Source organism: Lampetra planeri, chromosome 57 (assembly GCF_965212315.1).
Source record: "Lampetra planeri chromosome 57, kcLamPlan1.2.h2, whole genome shotgun sequence".
NCBI classification, from domain to species: Eukaryota; Metazoa; Chordata; class Hyperoartia; order Petromyzontiformes; family Petromyzontidae; genus Lampetra; species Lampetra planeri.
The window spans coordinates 1,358,103-1,373,204 of NC_136163.1; the positions used below are offsets into that span (position 1 = coordinate 1,358,103).

At 54.6% G+C, this 15,102-nt stretch overlaps 1 protein-coding gene across 1 annotated transcript in view; it reads right to left on the bottom strand.

The window, feature by feature from the left end:
- Window positions 1–7,289: 7,289 nt before the first annotated feature.
- UBXN11 (UBX domain protein 11) overlaps window positions 7,290–15,102 on the bottom strand; it is a 63,858-nt gene continuing 56,045 nt past the window's right edge. The window contains exons 11-14 of the mRNA XM_078618380.1: window positions 10,182–10,285; window positions 8,531–8,592; window positions 7,875–8,021; window positions 7,290–7,589 (exon numbers count right to left, since the gene is read on the bottom strand). Of these exons, the coding sequence (XP_078474506.1) occupies window positions 7,418–7,589; window positions 7,875–8,021; window positions 8,531–8,592; window positions 10,182–10,285 (485 nt within the window). The 3' untranslated portion in view covers window positions 7,290–7,417. The remainder of the gene's footprint in view (window positions 7,590–7,874; window positions 8,022–8,530; window positions 8,593–10,181; window positions 10,286–15,102) is intronic.

The following is a 15,102-nucleotide window of genomic DNA, read 5'->3' on the forward strand; positions in this document are numbered from 1 at the left end:
CCCCACCCCCACGCCCCCCCCCCCGGCGAGCCCCGCGCGGGGCAGCTCACCCGCTCGCCACGGGCTGCCGCGCGTGACCGCGCCCCGGTTCCCCCGTCACCGCCGCGGTTCGAGCGACCGCGGCGGTGACGGCCAAACGCCTGGGACCCGTGGGTGGGGGGGTCCGACGTCGACACCGTCGTGTGTACAGGAAGTTCGTGACTAAGTGTTCATTGTTAGACTCTGCAGGGTACTCCGCGCGGCGTCACGCGGTCGCCGACGCCGCTTTAGCCGGGGGGCGCGCGCCACCGCGCCGAGCGTCGTGCGGCGGAATGGGCCGATGCCGGCAGCGGATGAGGGGTCGGGGAAGCTTCCATGCCTCTCTGTATTACCACAATTCAAGTGCAATTCATGATAAAAGCTACAAGTCGTTGTTTTCTCCCCGCCCTCGTGGACTCGCTCTTTTGCCTGCCGCGGCGTCGTCGTCGTCGGTCGAGCGAGTCGGGCGGGTCGGGCGGGTCGGGGGTCTGCGAGCCGCCACGCGGCGCGTCCGAATGCCGACCCGCGTCTCCGCGTGCGGGCCGATCGTTGCTGTGACTACGCGGAGCGACGCCCCGTCCTGCTCAAGTTGGCCGAGGCCGCCAAACTAAAACTATCAAGTCACGTCGGTAGAAACAATAATAGATCACGGCGTTTCGATCGCAACGCAAGCAACCGTCATCAGGTGCGATCAACACAACAGGGGAACTGCTGACGAAGGAGAAAGATCAACACGTAGGCTTTCGCGACCAATATTATTCATAATCAACGTTTTTGGGTTTAGATCGCGTTACTTATAAATGTGTCGTAACCCTCCACCACCCGACACGGCCAATCAGTAAAAAAAGTGCCACGTTGACAAAAGACAAATAGTTCACTGCTTTAGCCCACCGGTGTGTTGAAGCGTGAAACCACAACATTTACAATTTGAGTACGACGTTTCGCTGGTAATTGCATCCAGCATCATCGGGCAATTCGCCACACCGGTGGGCTAAAGCAGTGAACTATTTGTCTTTTGTCAACGTGACACTTTTTTTACTGATTGGCCGTGCCGGGTGGTGGAGGGTTACGACACATTTATAAATAACGCGATCTAAACCCAAAAACGTTGATTATGAAGGAGAAAGAGCTGCTGCAACAAGAGTTTATATAACGAATGAGGCAAGCTGCTGATGCAGGCTGCTTCTAAACGGTAGACTACCTCCGCTGTACTTAACTCAGCTCACTTGGTTTCTCTAATCAGGGACATCTCACTTGTCTCCGGATGATTTGCTTAACAGTTTCAATGTCGTCACTCTGTTCACCAAGGTAGCTGTGCCTGGCACCATTGCAATCATTGAAGACTTGGTCCAACAGGGACTGAATCCTGATGTACCAAGTTTGGTGAGGCACTGCCTTACCAACACTTACTTCACCTGGAATGGTACTTTCTACAAACAAAATGAGGGAACCCCTATGGGTTCTCCCTTATCGCCAGTGGTAGCGAATGTTTTCATGGAGAAATTTGAGACAGATGCCATCCTGACATCCACCCTACGTCCTTCCTTGTGGAAGAGATACGTGGATGACACGTTCGTCATCTGGCCACATGGCGAGCCAGCACTGAACCAATTTTTCAACCACATCAATTCCATACACCCATCCATAAAATTCCCCATGGAAGTGGAAAAGGATGGCAAGCTGCCATTCCTGGATGTTTTGATCGAGAAGAGACCTGATGGCTCGTTGGGACACTCTGTCTACAGGAAAGCCACCCACACGGATTCCTATCTAAAGCCTGATTCCCACCACCATCCAGCCCAGAAGAATTCCCTCATCAAAACACTACACCATAGGGCCCGTTGCATCTCCGACCAGCACCACCTAGCCAGTGAGCTTGAGCACGTACACCAGGCCCTCAAAATCAATGGATATTCAAACCGCACAATCCGCAAAGCTGTATTCCCAACCATGGGGAGAGAACCGTCTGAGGACCCAATCAAAACCATCACCTTGCCATACATAGCAGGTGTTACCAAAAAGATTTCCAAAATCTTGAACAAACAAGATCCAGGTTCGATTCAACACAGTACACACAATCCGTGATTTGATCCCATCTGTGAAGGATGTGATTCCTGACATGCAATACCCTGGTGTCTACAAACCAAGCTGTGTCTGCGGCAGCAGTTACATTGGGGAAACTAAGCGACATGTCTCGGACCGTGTTCGCGCACACAAGGCAGATTTGAAACACGGCAGAACCAATACTTCTGCCGTGGCTGATCATCGTTATAACGCAGTGGGCTCACACGATATTGTTTTTTCCCGAGACCAAGGTACTCTGCAAATCATCGACCTACCACCAAAGATTTGTCCATGAAGCCATCCAGATATATAAACACAATTTCAACCGAGAAGATGGGTACAAACTGAGCAATCATTGGAAAGATGTTATTAACCAGTTTAGGTCATAACTGGCTTTGATGCCCCCCCCCCCCTTCCTACCTGTCGTTAGCAGCTATTCTCGACTCTCTGAGTCACATTCACGAACACAGCTTCTCTCTCTCCCCCTGCCTCCGATTATCTATGCCCCCCTCTTTCTCCCCCTGCCTCCGATCTCCGCCTTGTCTCACGCTCAGCAGTCGTTTATGACTCTTGGGCTATGCCCATTTCTACCCTTTAGAAGCAGCCTGCACCAGCAACTTGCCTCCTACCTTTTAACACGTTCCTTCGGAGTGGGCAGGTAGGAACTTGGTTGGACAGCGCATTCGTGCACGACAGAAAGCTCGCGGCCACGTGACGCACTTCAACCAATCCGGGAGCGTACTACATGTTTGGGAGGGGCTATGCACGACAGACAAATAACACTGGTCAACAACAAAAAAAAAAATTTTGGCCTGGACTTTTGCAGCTGTTTTAGACTAATTGCAGGGTGCTGATTCTATCACATCTCATTTTATGCTATCGGCATACCCCATTTTCATTGATTTTACCCGAAATTAACTCTGTCACTTATGATTGCAAGTTGTTGCGAGTCAGTGACTGCTTTAGTGTTAAAATATGGTGCTGTATTTTTAGGATAGTGTGTTTACAATATAATTTTATGTAGATATCCACATTTATTTAATATTTTTCTTCTGCAATTTTTATTAAAAATGCAATATTTGATATCTCAAAAACCTGATGTGATAGACAAAAACTGATGCCAGATTTGGAATCAGCACCCCAAAATTACATTAAACCCGCTGGAATACCTTATGCCAGAAAAAGTGTGTTGACCAGTGTAATCCCTGGTGGGCTGTGTGGAACTGTTCCTACCTGTATGACCTCTTGTTGCAGCAGCTCTTTCTCCTTCAGAATTTCCCCTGCTGTGTTGATCTCACCTGATGACGGTTGCTTGTGTGGCGATCGAAACGTCGTGATCTATTATTATTCTTCTACGTGACTTTACCGAAAGAACCAAAGAGTATGGGATTCCTGCAGTCACGAAAGCTTCAAATCCAGATTAAAACTATAAACTATATTTTTATTTTGCAAAGTAAAGGCCCCACTGAGCTATATATGTAGCTCCTCTTCTTTCAGAAGCGGCCTGGCCCATCACGAATGATAGCTCGACGAAGTGGCCCATCGTCACGGGGATCTTCACAGCAGCCAAACCACTTGAACGCGTGACGTCGATTCTTAATGTGGAGGGAAAAATCGGAGGACTTGGAGAAAAATCCACGCGGCCACATAGAGAGCAATCCCCAAATATACAGCAGCAGGCGTCAGGGACGGGATCGAACCCACGACCTCCTGTAGACCAGGCGAGGTAGTTAACATCTCCTAGCCACCGTGATGATGATGAGAGAGAGACACGCAAACTCCAAATATACAGCAGCAGGCGTCAGGGTCGGGATCGAACCCACGACCTCCTGTAGACCAGGCGAGGTAGTTAACATCTCCTAGCCACCATGATGATGATGAGAGAGAGACACGCAAACTCCAAATATACAGCAGCAGGCGTCAGGGTCTGGATCGAACCCACGACCTCCTGTAGACCAGGCGAGGTAGTTAACATCTCCTAGCCACCGTGGCACCCCTTGGAAGAACACGGTTCCTGGACCACCTCAGCGAAAGGTCACCACTCTCTCTGGACAAGACGAAGAGGTTTAGCGCTCCCTGTGATCTACGTGAGCAAAGCCGCCGGGTGAAACGGTACGCGACGCCGCGCATCCGAGGTGGGAGAAGACACCTTCGTTTATTTCACTTTTTACTTTGAGACTCAACATTGCCGTACGTATACCCCCCTCCCCCCGACCTCCCTGCTTTGACCCACGGGCAGGTGGAGGGCGATCGCACCGACGCGGCTTCAACTCTGCGACGTGCGCTCGCCTCGTAGCGCCGCCTTGCCCGGAATGATGTCCCGGACGTTTCGTGCTCCATTCTCCACGCGGAACTTTCTGCGGGTGGCTTGAGATAAGCTCAACAGAAGATCCCCGGGTGCGTAGGGGGCGGGGGGGGGCGCAAAACGTCGGGACAATGTGCCGAATGACATGGCGGCACGATCCGAAAGACACATCGGAGAGACCCGTTATGCTGTACACCCATATTCTACAGATGTGTGTGCTGTAGGTGTCTGTGCTGTAGGTCTCTGTGCTGTAGGTCTCTGTGCTGTAGGTGTCTGCGCTGTAGGTGTCTGTGCTGTAGGTGTCTGTGCTGTAGGTCTCTGTGCTGTAGGTGTCTGTGCTGTAGGTCTCTGTGCTGTAGGTCTCTGTGCTGTAGGTCTCTGTGCTGTAGGTGTCTGCGCTGTAGGTGTCTGTGCTGTAGGTGTCTGTGCTGTAGGTCTCTGTGCTGTAGGTCTCTGCGCTGTAGGTCTCTGTGCTGTAGGTGTCTGCGCTGTAGGTGTCTGTGCTGTAGGTGTCTGCGCTGTAGGTGTCTGTGCTGTAGGTGTCTGTGCTGTAGGTGTCTGCGCTGTAGGTCTCTGTGCTGTAGGTCTCTGCGCTGTAGGTCTCTGTGCTGTAGGTGTCTGCGCTGTAGGTGTCTGCGCTGTAGGTGTCTGTGCTGTAGGTGTCTGCGCTGTAGGTGTCTGTGCTGTAGGTGTCTGCGCTGTAGGTGTCTGTGCTGTAGGTGTCTGTGCTGTAGGTGTCTGCGCTGTAGGTCTCTGTGCTGTAGGTCTCTGCGCTGTAGGTCTCTGTGCTGTAGGTGTCTGCGCTGTAGGTGTCTGTGCTGTAGGTGTCTGTGCTGTAGGTGTCTGCGCTGTAGGTCTCTGTGCTGTAGGTGTCTGCGCTGTAGGTCTCTGTGCTGTAGGTGTCTGTGCTGTAGGTGTCTGTGCTGTAGGTCTCTGCGCTGTAGGTCTCTGCGCTGTAGGTGTCTGTGCTGTAGGTGTCTGTGCTGTAGGTGTCTGCGCTGTAGGTCTCTGTGCTGTAGGTGTCTGTGCTGTAGGTGTCTGTGCTGTAGGTCTCTGCGCTGTAGGTCTCTGTGCTGTAGGTGTCTGTGCTGTAGGTGTCTGCGCTGTAGGTCTCTGTGCTGTAGGTCTCTGCGCTGTAGGTGTCTGTGCTGTAGGTGTCTGCGCTGTAGGTGTCTGTGCTGTAGGTGTCTGCGCTGTAGGTCTCTGTGCTGTAGGTCTCTGTGTTGTAGGTCTCTGTGCTGTAGGTCTCTGCGCTGTAGGTCTCTGCGCTGTAGGTCTCTGTGCTGTAGGTGTCTGTGCTGTAGGTGTCTGTGCTGTAGGTCTCTGTGCTGTAGGTCTCTGTGCTGTAGGTGTCTGTGCTGTAGGTGTCTGTGCTGTAGGTCTCTGTGCTGTAGGTGTCTGTGCTGTAGGTCTCTGCGCTGTAGGTCTCTGCGCTGTAGGTCTCTGTGCTGTAGGTCTCTGTGCTGTAGGTGTCTGTGCTGTAGGTGTCTGTGCTGTAGGTGTCTGCGCTGTAGGTGTCTGTGCTGTAGGTCTCTGTGCTGTAGGTGTCTGTGCTGTAGGTGTCTGTGCTGTAGGTGTCTGTGCTGTAGGTGTCTGTGCTGTAGGTGTCTGCGCTGTAGGTCTCTGTGCTGTAGGTGTCTGTGCTGTAGGTGTCTGTGCTGTAGGTGTCTGTGCTGTAAGTCTCTGTGCTGTAGGTGTCTGTGCTGTAGGTGTCTGCGCTGTAGGTGTCTGCGCTGTAGGTGTCTGCGCTGTAGGTCTCTGTGCTGTAGGTGTCTGCGCTGTAAGTCTCTGTGCTGTAGGTGTCTGTGCTGTAGGTGTCTGTGCTGTAGGTGTCTGCGCTGTAGGTGTCTGTGCTGTAGGTGTCTGCGCTGTAGGTCTCTGTGCTGTAGGTGTCTGCGCTGTAGGTGTCTGTGCTGTAGGTGTCTGCGCTGTAGGTCTCTGCGCTGTAGGTGTCTGCGCTGTAGGTGTCTGTGCTGTAGGTGTCTGTGCTGTAGGTGTCTGCGCTGTAGGTGTCTGTGCTGTAGGTGTCTGCGCTGTAAGTCTCTGTGCTGTAGGTGTCTGCGCTGTAGGTGTCTGCGCTGTAGGTGTCTGTGCTGTAGGTGTCTGTGCTGTAGGTGTCTGTGCTGTAGGTGTATGTGCTGTAGGTCTCTGTGCTGTAGGTGTCTGTGCTGTAGGTGTCTGTGCTGTAGGTGTCTGCGCTGTAGGTGTCTGCGCTGTAGGTGTCTGCGCTGTAGGTGTCTGTGCTGTAGGTGTCTGTGCTGTAGGTCTCTGTGCTGTAGGTGTCTGTGCTGTAGGTCTCTGTGCTGTAGGTGTCTGTGCTGTAGGTGTCTGTGCTGTAGGTCTCTGTGCTGTAGGTGTCTGTGCTGTAGGTGTCTGTGCTGTAGGTCTCTGTTCTGTAGGTCTCTGTGCTGTAGGTCTCTGTGCTGTAGGTCTCTGTGCTGTAGGTGTCTGTGCTGTAGGTCTCTGTGCTGTAGGTGTCTGCGCTGTAGGTGTCTGCGCTGTAGGTCTCTGTGCTGTAGGTCTCTGTGCTGTAGGTGTCTGTGCTGTAGGTCTCTGTGCTGTAGGTGTCTGCGCTGTAGGTGTCTGCGCTGTAGGTGTCTGCGCTGTAGGTCTCTGCGCTGTAGGTCTCTGTGCTGTAGGTGTCTGTGCTGTAGGTCTCTGTGCTGTAGGTGTCTGTGCTGTAGGTGTCTGCGCTGTAGGTCTCTGTGCTGTAGGTCTCTGTGCTGTAGGTCTCTGTGCTGTAGGTGTCTGTGCTGTAGGTCTCTGTGCTGTAGGTGTCTGCGCTGTAGGTGTCTGCGCTGTAGGTCTCTGTGCTGTAGGTCTCTGTGCTGTAGGTGTCTGTGCTGTAGGTGTCTGTGCTGTAGGTCTCTGTGCTGTAGGTGTCTGCGCTGTAGGTGTCTGCGCTGTAGGTCTCTGTGCTGTAGGTCTCTGCGCTGTAGGTCTCTGTGCTGTAGGTCTCTGTGCTGTAGGTGTCTGTGCTGTAGGTCTCTGTGCTGTAGCTCTCTGTGCTGTAGGTCTCTGTGCTGTAGGTCACGGCACTGCAGGTGTCTGCGCTGTAGCCCGGGCTGCCACGGCGACTCGCATGAGCAGCGTGCCGCTGGGCGCCAGGCCGAGGCTGTCCAGCGAGGCCGCGGCGTCGTCGCAGACGCGCGGAGGGAAGCCGGCGAGCAGCTCGTAGCCTGGAGACCGCCCCAGCCTGGAGCTGGCGGACACAGCACGGGTCACGTGACGGACACAGAACGGGTCACGTGACGAACATAGCACGGGTCACGTGACGAACATAGCATGGATACCTGTGCGTGTCCAGGTAAGCGCGTAGGTGAGTAACGGTGTGTGCCTGTGAGAGTCCAGGTAAGCACGTAGGTGAGTGATGGTGTGCGTGTGAACCTGTGAGAGTCCAGGTAAGCCTGTAGGTGAGTGATGGTGTGTGTGTGTGTACCTGTGAGAGTCCATGTGAGCATGTAGGTGAGTGACGGTGTTTGTGTACCTGTGAGAGTCCAGGTAAGCCCGTAGGTGAGTGATGGTGTGGGTGGCCTCCATCCGGAGGAGGTAGCGCTCCTCTCCGCTCTCCGACCTCACTCTCAGGGTCGCGATGCGGCCAAACTCCAACCCCCCCACTCCCTCCCGCTCAGCCCTGCACGGAAGCGCACAGAGTCACATCACAATCACAACACACCACGTCACAACACAATCACAACACACAGAGTCACACCACGTCACACCGCGTCACAACACACAGAGTCACACCACGTCACACCGCGTCACAACACACCGCGTCACACCGCGTCACTCCGCGTCACAACACACCACAACACACAGTCACACCACGTCGTTATTATAACAACGCATAATGACGAGGGGTAGTGTTAGGGGTAATGGTAGTGGTTGGAATAGTTATAGGAGTTGGGGTAGTGGTAGGGGTTCGGGTAGTGATCGGGGTAGGAGTTGGGGTAGGGGTTGGGGTAGTGGTAGGGGTATTGGTAGTGGTAGGGGTTGGGGTAGGCGTGGTCGTAGCTGGGGCGTGATGGGCTAGGGGTGAAGAGATGGGTGACAATGATGAAGGTCGTCGTCATGGTGATCATAGTGACGACAACGACGATGACGATGACAACGACGATGGTGACGACGCCGCCGCTGTCTCGCCTGTCCACGCTGGTCTCCACCGTGATGAGTCCTCTGGTGCGAGTCCCCGGATCGTCGTCACCCTGTGAGTGAGACCAGCAGAGTGAGACCAGCACGAAGCTTCAGGTCTTCTCGGCCACGGTCATTCCCTCCCTTCTCTACGCTTGCGAAGCGTGGACCCCCCTAATGGAGCATCTTCGCCGGTTAGAAACATTTAGGCTGGCCTGCCTACGATCCATCCTGGGTTTAACCAGGCTGGATTGTGTGAGGAGCTCACAAATTCTTGAAAGATCTGGGCAAAGTCCCATCGGTGAGCTCATCCAGCAGGCAAGGCTGCGTTGGCTGGGTCATGTAGCCCGCATGCCCAGCCACCGCATGCCTAAACAGATTTTGTTTGGCCGGATCGAGGGGGCTAAACGGGCGCGGCACGGGCTAGAGAAGAGATGGAGTGATGTGGTACAGGAGGACGTGGAGCTGAGTGGACTTGCCGATGACTGGTACCAGCGGTGTCAAGATCGGCCTCAGTGGAGGAGGCTCGTGAAGGACGCTACTGGGGAGTTGGAGGCAGTCGCCCTCCAACAACAACGAAGGGGGGAGGAGCGACGCTCACAACAACGAGTGGAGCGCCGGGTGGCATTAGCACAGCAAGTTGGCACAAGTAGGGGGCACAGGTGGTGCATCAGCCAGTCATCTCAGTCAGTCGACCCGTGGCACCTGGGTCTGCCCCGTGACTTCCTGCCAGCGGGCGTTCGACACTTCACGTGGCCTCAACGTGCACATTACCTGGCACAAGCGTCGTGGTGACGTCACCGCCACTTAGTGGCGAATGGCAGTTGTTGTTATGTATCTGTACATATCTATGTGTCTGGATGATCTTTACGTCTGTATGTATCGTATGTATCTATGTGTCTATATGTATTAATGTATATCTATGTGGCTATACATCTATATGTATCTATGTGTATCTATGTATCTGTATGTATCTATGTGTCTTTATGTATCTGTGCATCTGTATGTATCTATGCGTCTGTATGTATCTCTATGTATCTATGTGTCTGTATGTATGTGTATCTATGTATCTGTATGTATCTATCGTGGGGAGACGTAGCGTAGCGGTTCGCGTGCTGCGCGATGAACCTGCCTACCCGAGTTCGATTCCAGCTCACAGCCACCAGCACCGGTGACGATTCTCTGCACCGGTCGTGGTGGGGTTTGTTGCTGGGCACCCACCCCCTCGTGTGCCGTGCGGGCCTTCATCGGTGCAATTCGCTAACAGCACTTGCCCCAACAGTCTGTTGAGGCTATATGGGGGATCTTTATATGTTGTGTGTGTAGCGCAGCGGTTAGGGCACTTCGCTATGAACCCAGTATCTCGAATTCGATTCCCGCACACGGCCAACACCAGTGACGATTATCTGAACCGGTCCTGGGCTTCCCCTAGGTCGACTCAGCCTCAAATGAGTACCTGGTGTAGCGGTGCGTAAACATCGCCACTGGGGAGACAAAGGCGTCCGGGCGTGGTGGTGTTGGCCACCCGCCCCCTCAACATGTGGTGCCGTGCCGGCCTTCATCGGTGCAATTCGCGAACAGCACTTGCCCCAACAGTGTGTTGAGGCTATACGGGGGAGGGGGGTATCTTTGTCTTTGTGTGCGTGTCTCTGTCGATACACACCATGAGCAGGCTCCGTACAGACGCACGGACGGACACGACGCTGCCTCGCTTGATGACGCACGCGGGAAGCTTGCTGACGAACTCCTCCACGCTCACACCACCCTCTTCTCACGAAACACAGAGACAGAGATCACCCGTGTACAGCCTTGACGGACTGTTGGGGCAAGTGTGTGAATGGGTGCGTGTTCGCTGCGTGGTGTGTAGGTGGTGCTCGCTAACGGCACTTTCCCCAACAGTCTGTTTAGGCTATACGGAGGATCGTTGTCTTGTGTAGGTGTGCGTGCACAAACGTGTGTGTGTGTGTGGGGAGCGATACTGCAGCGGTTAGCGCGCTGCGCTATGAACCCGGCGACACAAGTTCGATTCCCGCTCACGGCCAACACCAGTGACGATTATCTGAACCGGTCCCGGGCCTCCCCTAGGTCGACTCAGCCTCAAATGAGTACCTGGTGCAGTGAAACATTGCCACTAGGGAGACAAAGGCGGTCGGGCGTGGTGCTGGCCACCCACCCCCTCGTGTACCATTCCGGCCTTCATAGGTGCGCGCTAACAGCACTTGCCCAAACAGTCTGTTAAAGGCTATACGGGGGTTCTTTGTTCTTTGTGTGTGTGGGTTAGCGGCAAAACAACCCCCTACCTCCTCGTTGGTGCCGGACGGTAACGCTGTGATGAGCAGCAGTGCCATGGGGGGAGGGAAAATTTAGATTGGCCATTCCCCTCATGGCGATTGTAGCCACCACAGCGGCCAAAGGGGGCTCTGGACGGGTGCGAGGGGCTGGTAACCCCTCCACCTTCAATCCAAGTACCACTAAACCACGGAATAAAAATCTAACTAAGCCTGTGCCGGAGGCCCCGGTGGACAGGCATCCATGACGTCTCCTGGCCAAAGCCCATTTGCCGGAGCCAGGAGACTGAATCTTTACCCTCGGGGTTCCTCCAGAAATAGAAAAAAGCCACTGTGGGTGGCCACGTGGAATGGTCGAAGGCTCACTGCGGATGAGAGGCTGCCACTCCTCTGTCGGGAGCTGGACCGGTACCGCCTGGATCTCTGTGGTATTAAGGAGGTCCAGTGGACCGGCTCTGGCTGCTGCGACCATGAGGGGTGGACAGTCCTCTACTTGAGGCAGGAGACTGCCAAACAACAGGGTGTGGCTCTTCTTATTGTAATAAACGACTGGACCACGATGTCTGGCTCAGTGTCCTTTATTATTCGGTTCGTGCTGTACACCCACACGGCTGTCTTTACTCTGTAGCTTCTCCACGGTGCTGACTCCAATGTCGGCCCGATCCACAACAGCAGCTCCGCTGCTGTTTCTCTCACACAGCCCCCCTTGGCTGTACTCTCTGCTGCTCTTCTCCCTCCGCAGCTCTCACAGCTTCTTGCTCTCTCTCTCTCTCTCCGCAGCTCCTCCTGGCAGCCACACCGCTGCCTCTAACAAGCAGCCCCCTCTCTCTCTCTCTCCGCAGCTCCTCCTGGCAGCCACACCGCTGCCTCTAACACGCAGCCCTCCTGGCTGTCTCCTCCCCAGCTGCACACCACTCCGCAGCTTCCTCTTATCTTCGGGGTTGGCTCCCGATGGCCGTCGGCGCCCCCCCTCTCCACACTTGCCCGCGTGGCCTCACTCTTTTCCGCTCACACCCCGACTACCTTCCCCTTCCGGTTTACCCGCTTAAAGCCCCGAACCTTACCCCCACGTCACATGACTCCACCCCCCGTGACGTCACCTCCGGAAGGTCGCTTACGCCCGCATTACACCACCCTCCCCCGTAGAAAAATCCCAGCCGACCTCGGCTGACCAATAGCAAATCGTAATGCGGCGAACCGAGCTTCCCCCCCTAAAGGACACTAAGCATATAATGTAACAGCAAGAACAACAACAACGCAATCAACATCAACGATCGTACAAAAGCATGCAATAAATACAACTGTAAGAAAAAAATAACAAGACAGCAACAATCAACGAAACGTAAGCGATTTGGAACGTGTGCGGGTCGCCGGCCCGTCCCGGACGGTCGGCGGCCCACTCGCAGAACGGGAACGCGATGAAAGTCGAGGAACGACAGGGGGTAATCCCCCTGTCGCAGCTGGAAGTCCACCGCCGTCCCGTGTCTCTAAAGAGTTAGTCTTGGGCTTGTCCTGTGACCGTGCCCGCAGCTGGGTCGGAAGGGCTGCAGGGCTCGAAGGTCCCGCAGACCTGGCAGGCGTCCTCCGAGCAGGGCCCCTCGTCCCCCGCAATGTCACGGCCGGCCTGTCTGGAACAGGTACGACAGGCGCTCTAGCGAGATCAATGGACGCAGGCAGGGGAGAGTCAGCAGCAACAGACCCCGGCAAGGCAATATTGGGGGATGACGCATCATGTAAGGGAGCAACATATGGTTTCAAGCGCGACGTATGCACAACCCAGCGACGAGACCCAATCTGGACGCGTGCTGTCTGTGGGTTGGGAACCGCAATGAGGCGTACGGGACCATGCCAGGGTTTGTGCAATTTCGGCGAGGTCCCCGGACGTACCTGTGGACAATGAAGCCAGGCTAGGTCCCCAACCTTCCAAGGGCACTCCCCCTCAGACCGTCGCGCATATCGCTCGTTCCGGGCCTGGGCTTTGGCCGTAGCCACGCGGGCATTCTCCCGCGCCTCCGTGACTCGGCGAACCGTGTCCTGGATGTATTCAGGAAGTGGTTTCCGAGGTCCCTTCACCCCAGTTCCCAATTGCACATCCACCGGCGGCACGTTTTCCCGACCATACATAAGGTAAAACGGCGAATATCCTGTAGCCGCATGAGGCGTCATCCTGTACGCCGAAAGCACCCCGGGGATGTGCAGATCCCAATCTGATTGTTGTTCACTCACGGTATGGCAAAGCATGGCAGACAATGTCCTGTTCAGCCGTTCAACCATACCATCCGTCTGCGGATGGTATGGGGATGTCCGTACTTTCTTAGTCCCAAGGCCCGCGCACACTTCCGCCAATAATTTAGAAGAGAAATTCCTGCCCTGGTCCGTGAGGAGTCTCTCAGGCGCCCCCTTATCCATAATATACCCAAACAAAAAGGCGTCGGTAATGGCCGCGGCCGACTGATCGGGCAACGGCCAGGCCATCGGCCAACGGGAGAGGTACTCAACCCCTACCAGCAAATATTTATTACCCCTCGCCGATGGTGGAAAAGGTCCCAATATGTCCAGTGCCACCAATTCATTGACTCGAGACACCTGAATGGACTGGAGAGGCGGCACGTAAGGATGTTTCGGCGGCTTACGTTGTGCACACGCAGGGCACGCGCGCACGTGCCCTACGACATCTGTCGCCATGCCGTGCCAAAAATAATGACGTTGCAACGTCAACAAGGTCTTCTGCACCCCTAAATGTAAGAGAGTGTCACAATGGAGGGTTCTAATCAACTCGAACCGCAAGGACGTTGGTACCACCAGGCGCCAACGTTCCTGGAACCCCTCCCGCCACATAAGCAGACCATCTCGGAGAGCGGTTTGCGGCCCCACAGCCGTACTCGGACTCCCATTGTCCTTAGCAGACCGCTTCCGCAAGGACACCAATGACTCATCCATCATCTGTTCCCGGATCCAGACAGACCGCGGCAGATTCAAAACCCCGTCAGCCGGTCCCGGTTCCATCGGAGTGTCCGACTTCTCGACGGCCAGCGTGAGCGGCTGAGGGGGGTTTGGAATCGGCGAACACCTATGCGTCCCCGACTCACATTTACAAGGGCCGCGCCGCGGTAATCTGGAAAGTGCGTCAGCGTTCGCATGGCGCACACCCTTCCGATGTTGAATTTGGAAGGAAAATTCCTGTAGCGTGTCCAACCAACGTGCCAACTGTCCGGATGGCTGGTCAATTTTAAGGGCATATTGCAAGGCCGCATGATCCGTACGCACAATAAAAGAACGACCGTAGAGGTATGGTCGAAATTGCCGTAGGAAAAAAACAACCGCCAATAGTTCTCTGCGAGTGACACAGTAGCGGGTTTCCGCAGGAGACAAGACTCGGCTACCATACGCCACGACACGCTCTACACCCCCTTTAGACTGTGATAACACCGCCCCAATACCTGTGTCACTCGCGTCCGTATCAAGAATGAATGGGTGATCGAAATCGGGATAATCCAATGTTGGGGCCGTGGCCAATAGATCACGCAGACTCCGAAAGGCCGCCTCCTCCGGCTGTCCCCAAACAAACTTCCGTCCTTTACCCGTAAGGAGATGCAAAGGCCTCGCAATCGTCGCAAAACCCGGCACGAATCTTCGGTAATACGAGGCAAATCCCAAAAACCGCCGAACATCCCCCACGGTGGCCGGAGTCGGCCAATCCCGGACGCACGCCGTCTTTTCCGGATCCGTGGACACTCCCTCAGCGCTCACAATGTGCCCCAAATAGCGGACGGACCGTTGCAGTAGGTGACATTTCTTTGGTTTGAATTTCAATTTGGCAGAACGCATCCTCGTAAACACTGTCTCCAGCCGCGTCAAATGTTCATCGAATGTGCGGCTGAAGACAATGATATCGTCCAAATATATAAGACATGTCTCCCACTGCAACCCCGTCAAAACGAGCTCCATCAATCTTTGAAATGTAGCAGGGGCCGCATTCAATCCCATCGGGAGACAGTTGAATTGAAATAACCCCTGAGGCGTACGGAATGCGGTTTTCTCCCGTGAGGACTCGTCAAGGGGAAGCTGCCAAAATCCCGAAGAGAGGTCCAGTGTGGAAAAGAACTTAGCCCCCGACAATGCGTCGAGGGAGTCATCCATACGCGGCAGAGGGTACGCATCTGCCACCGATATCTTATTCAATTTGCGGAAATCAACACAAAATCGCAATTTGCCATCCTTCTTCTTAACCAAGACGACTGGAGCGCCCCATGGGCTGTTAGATGGCGATATAATGTCCGCAGCCAACATGTCTTC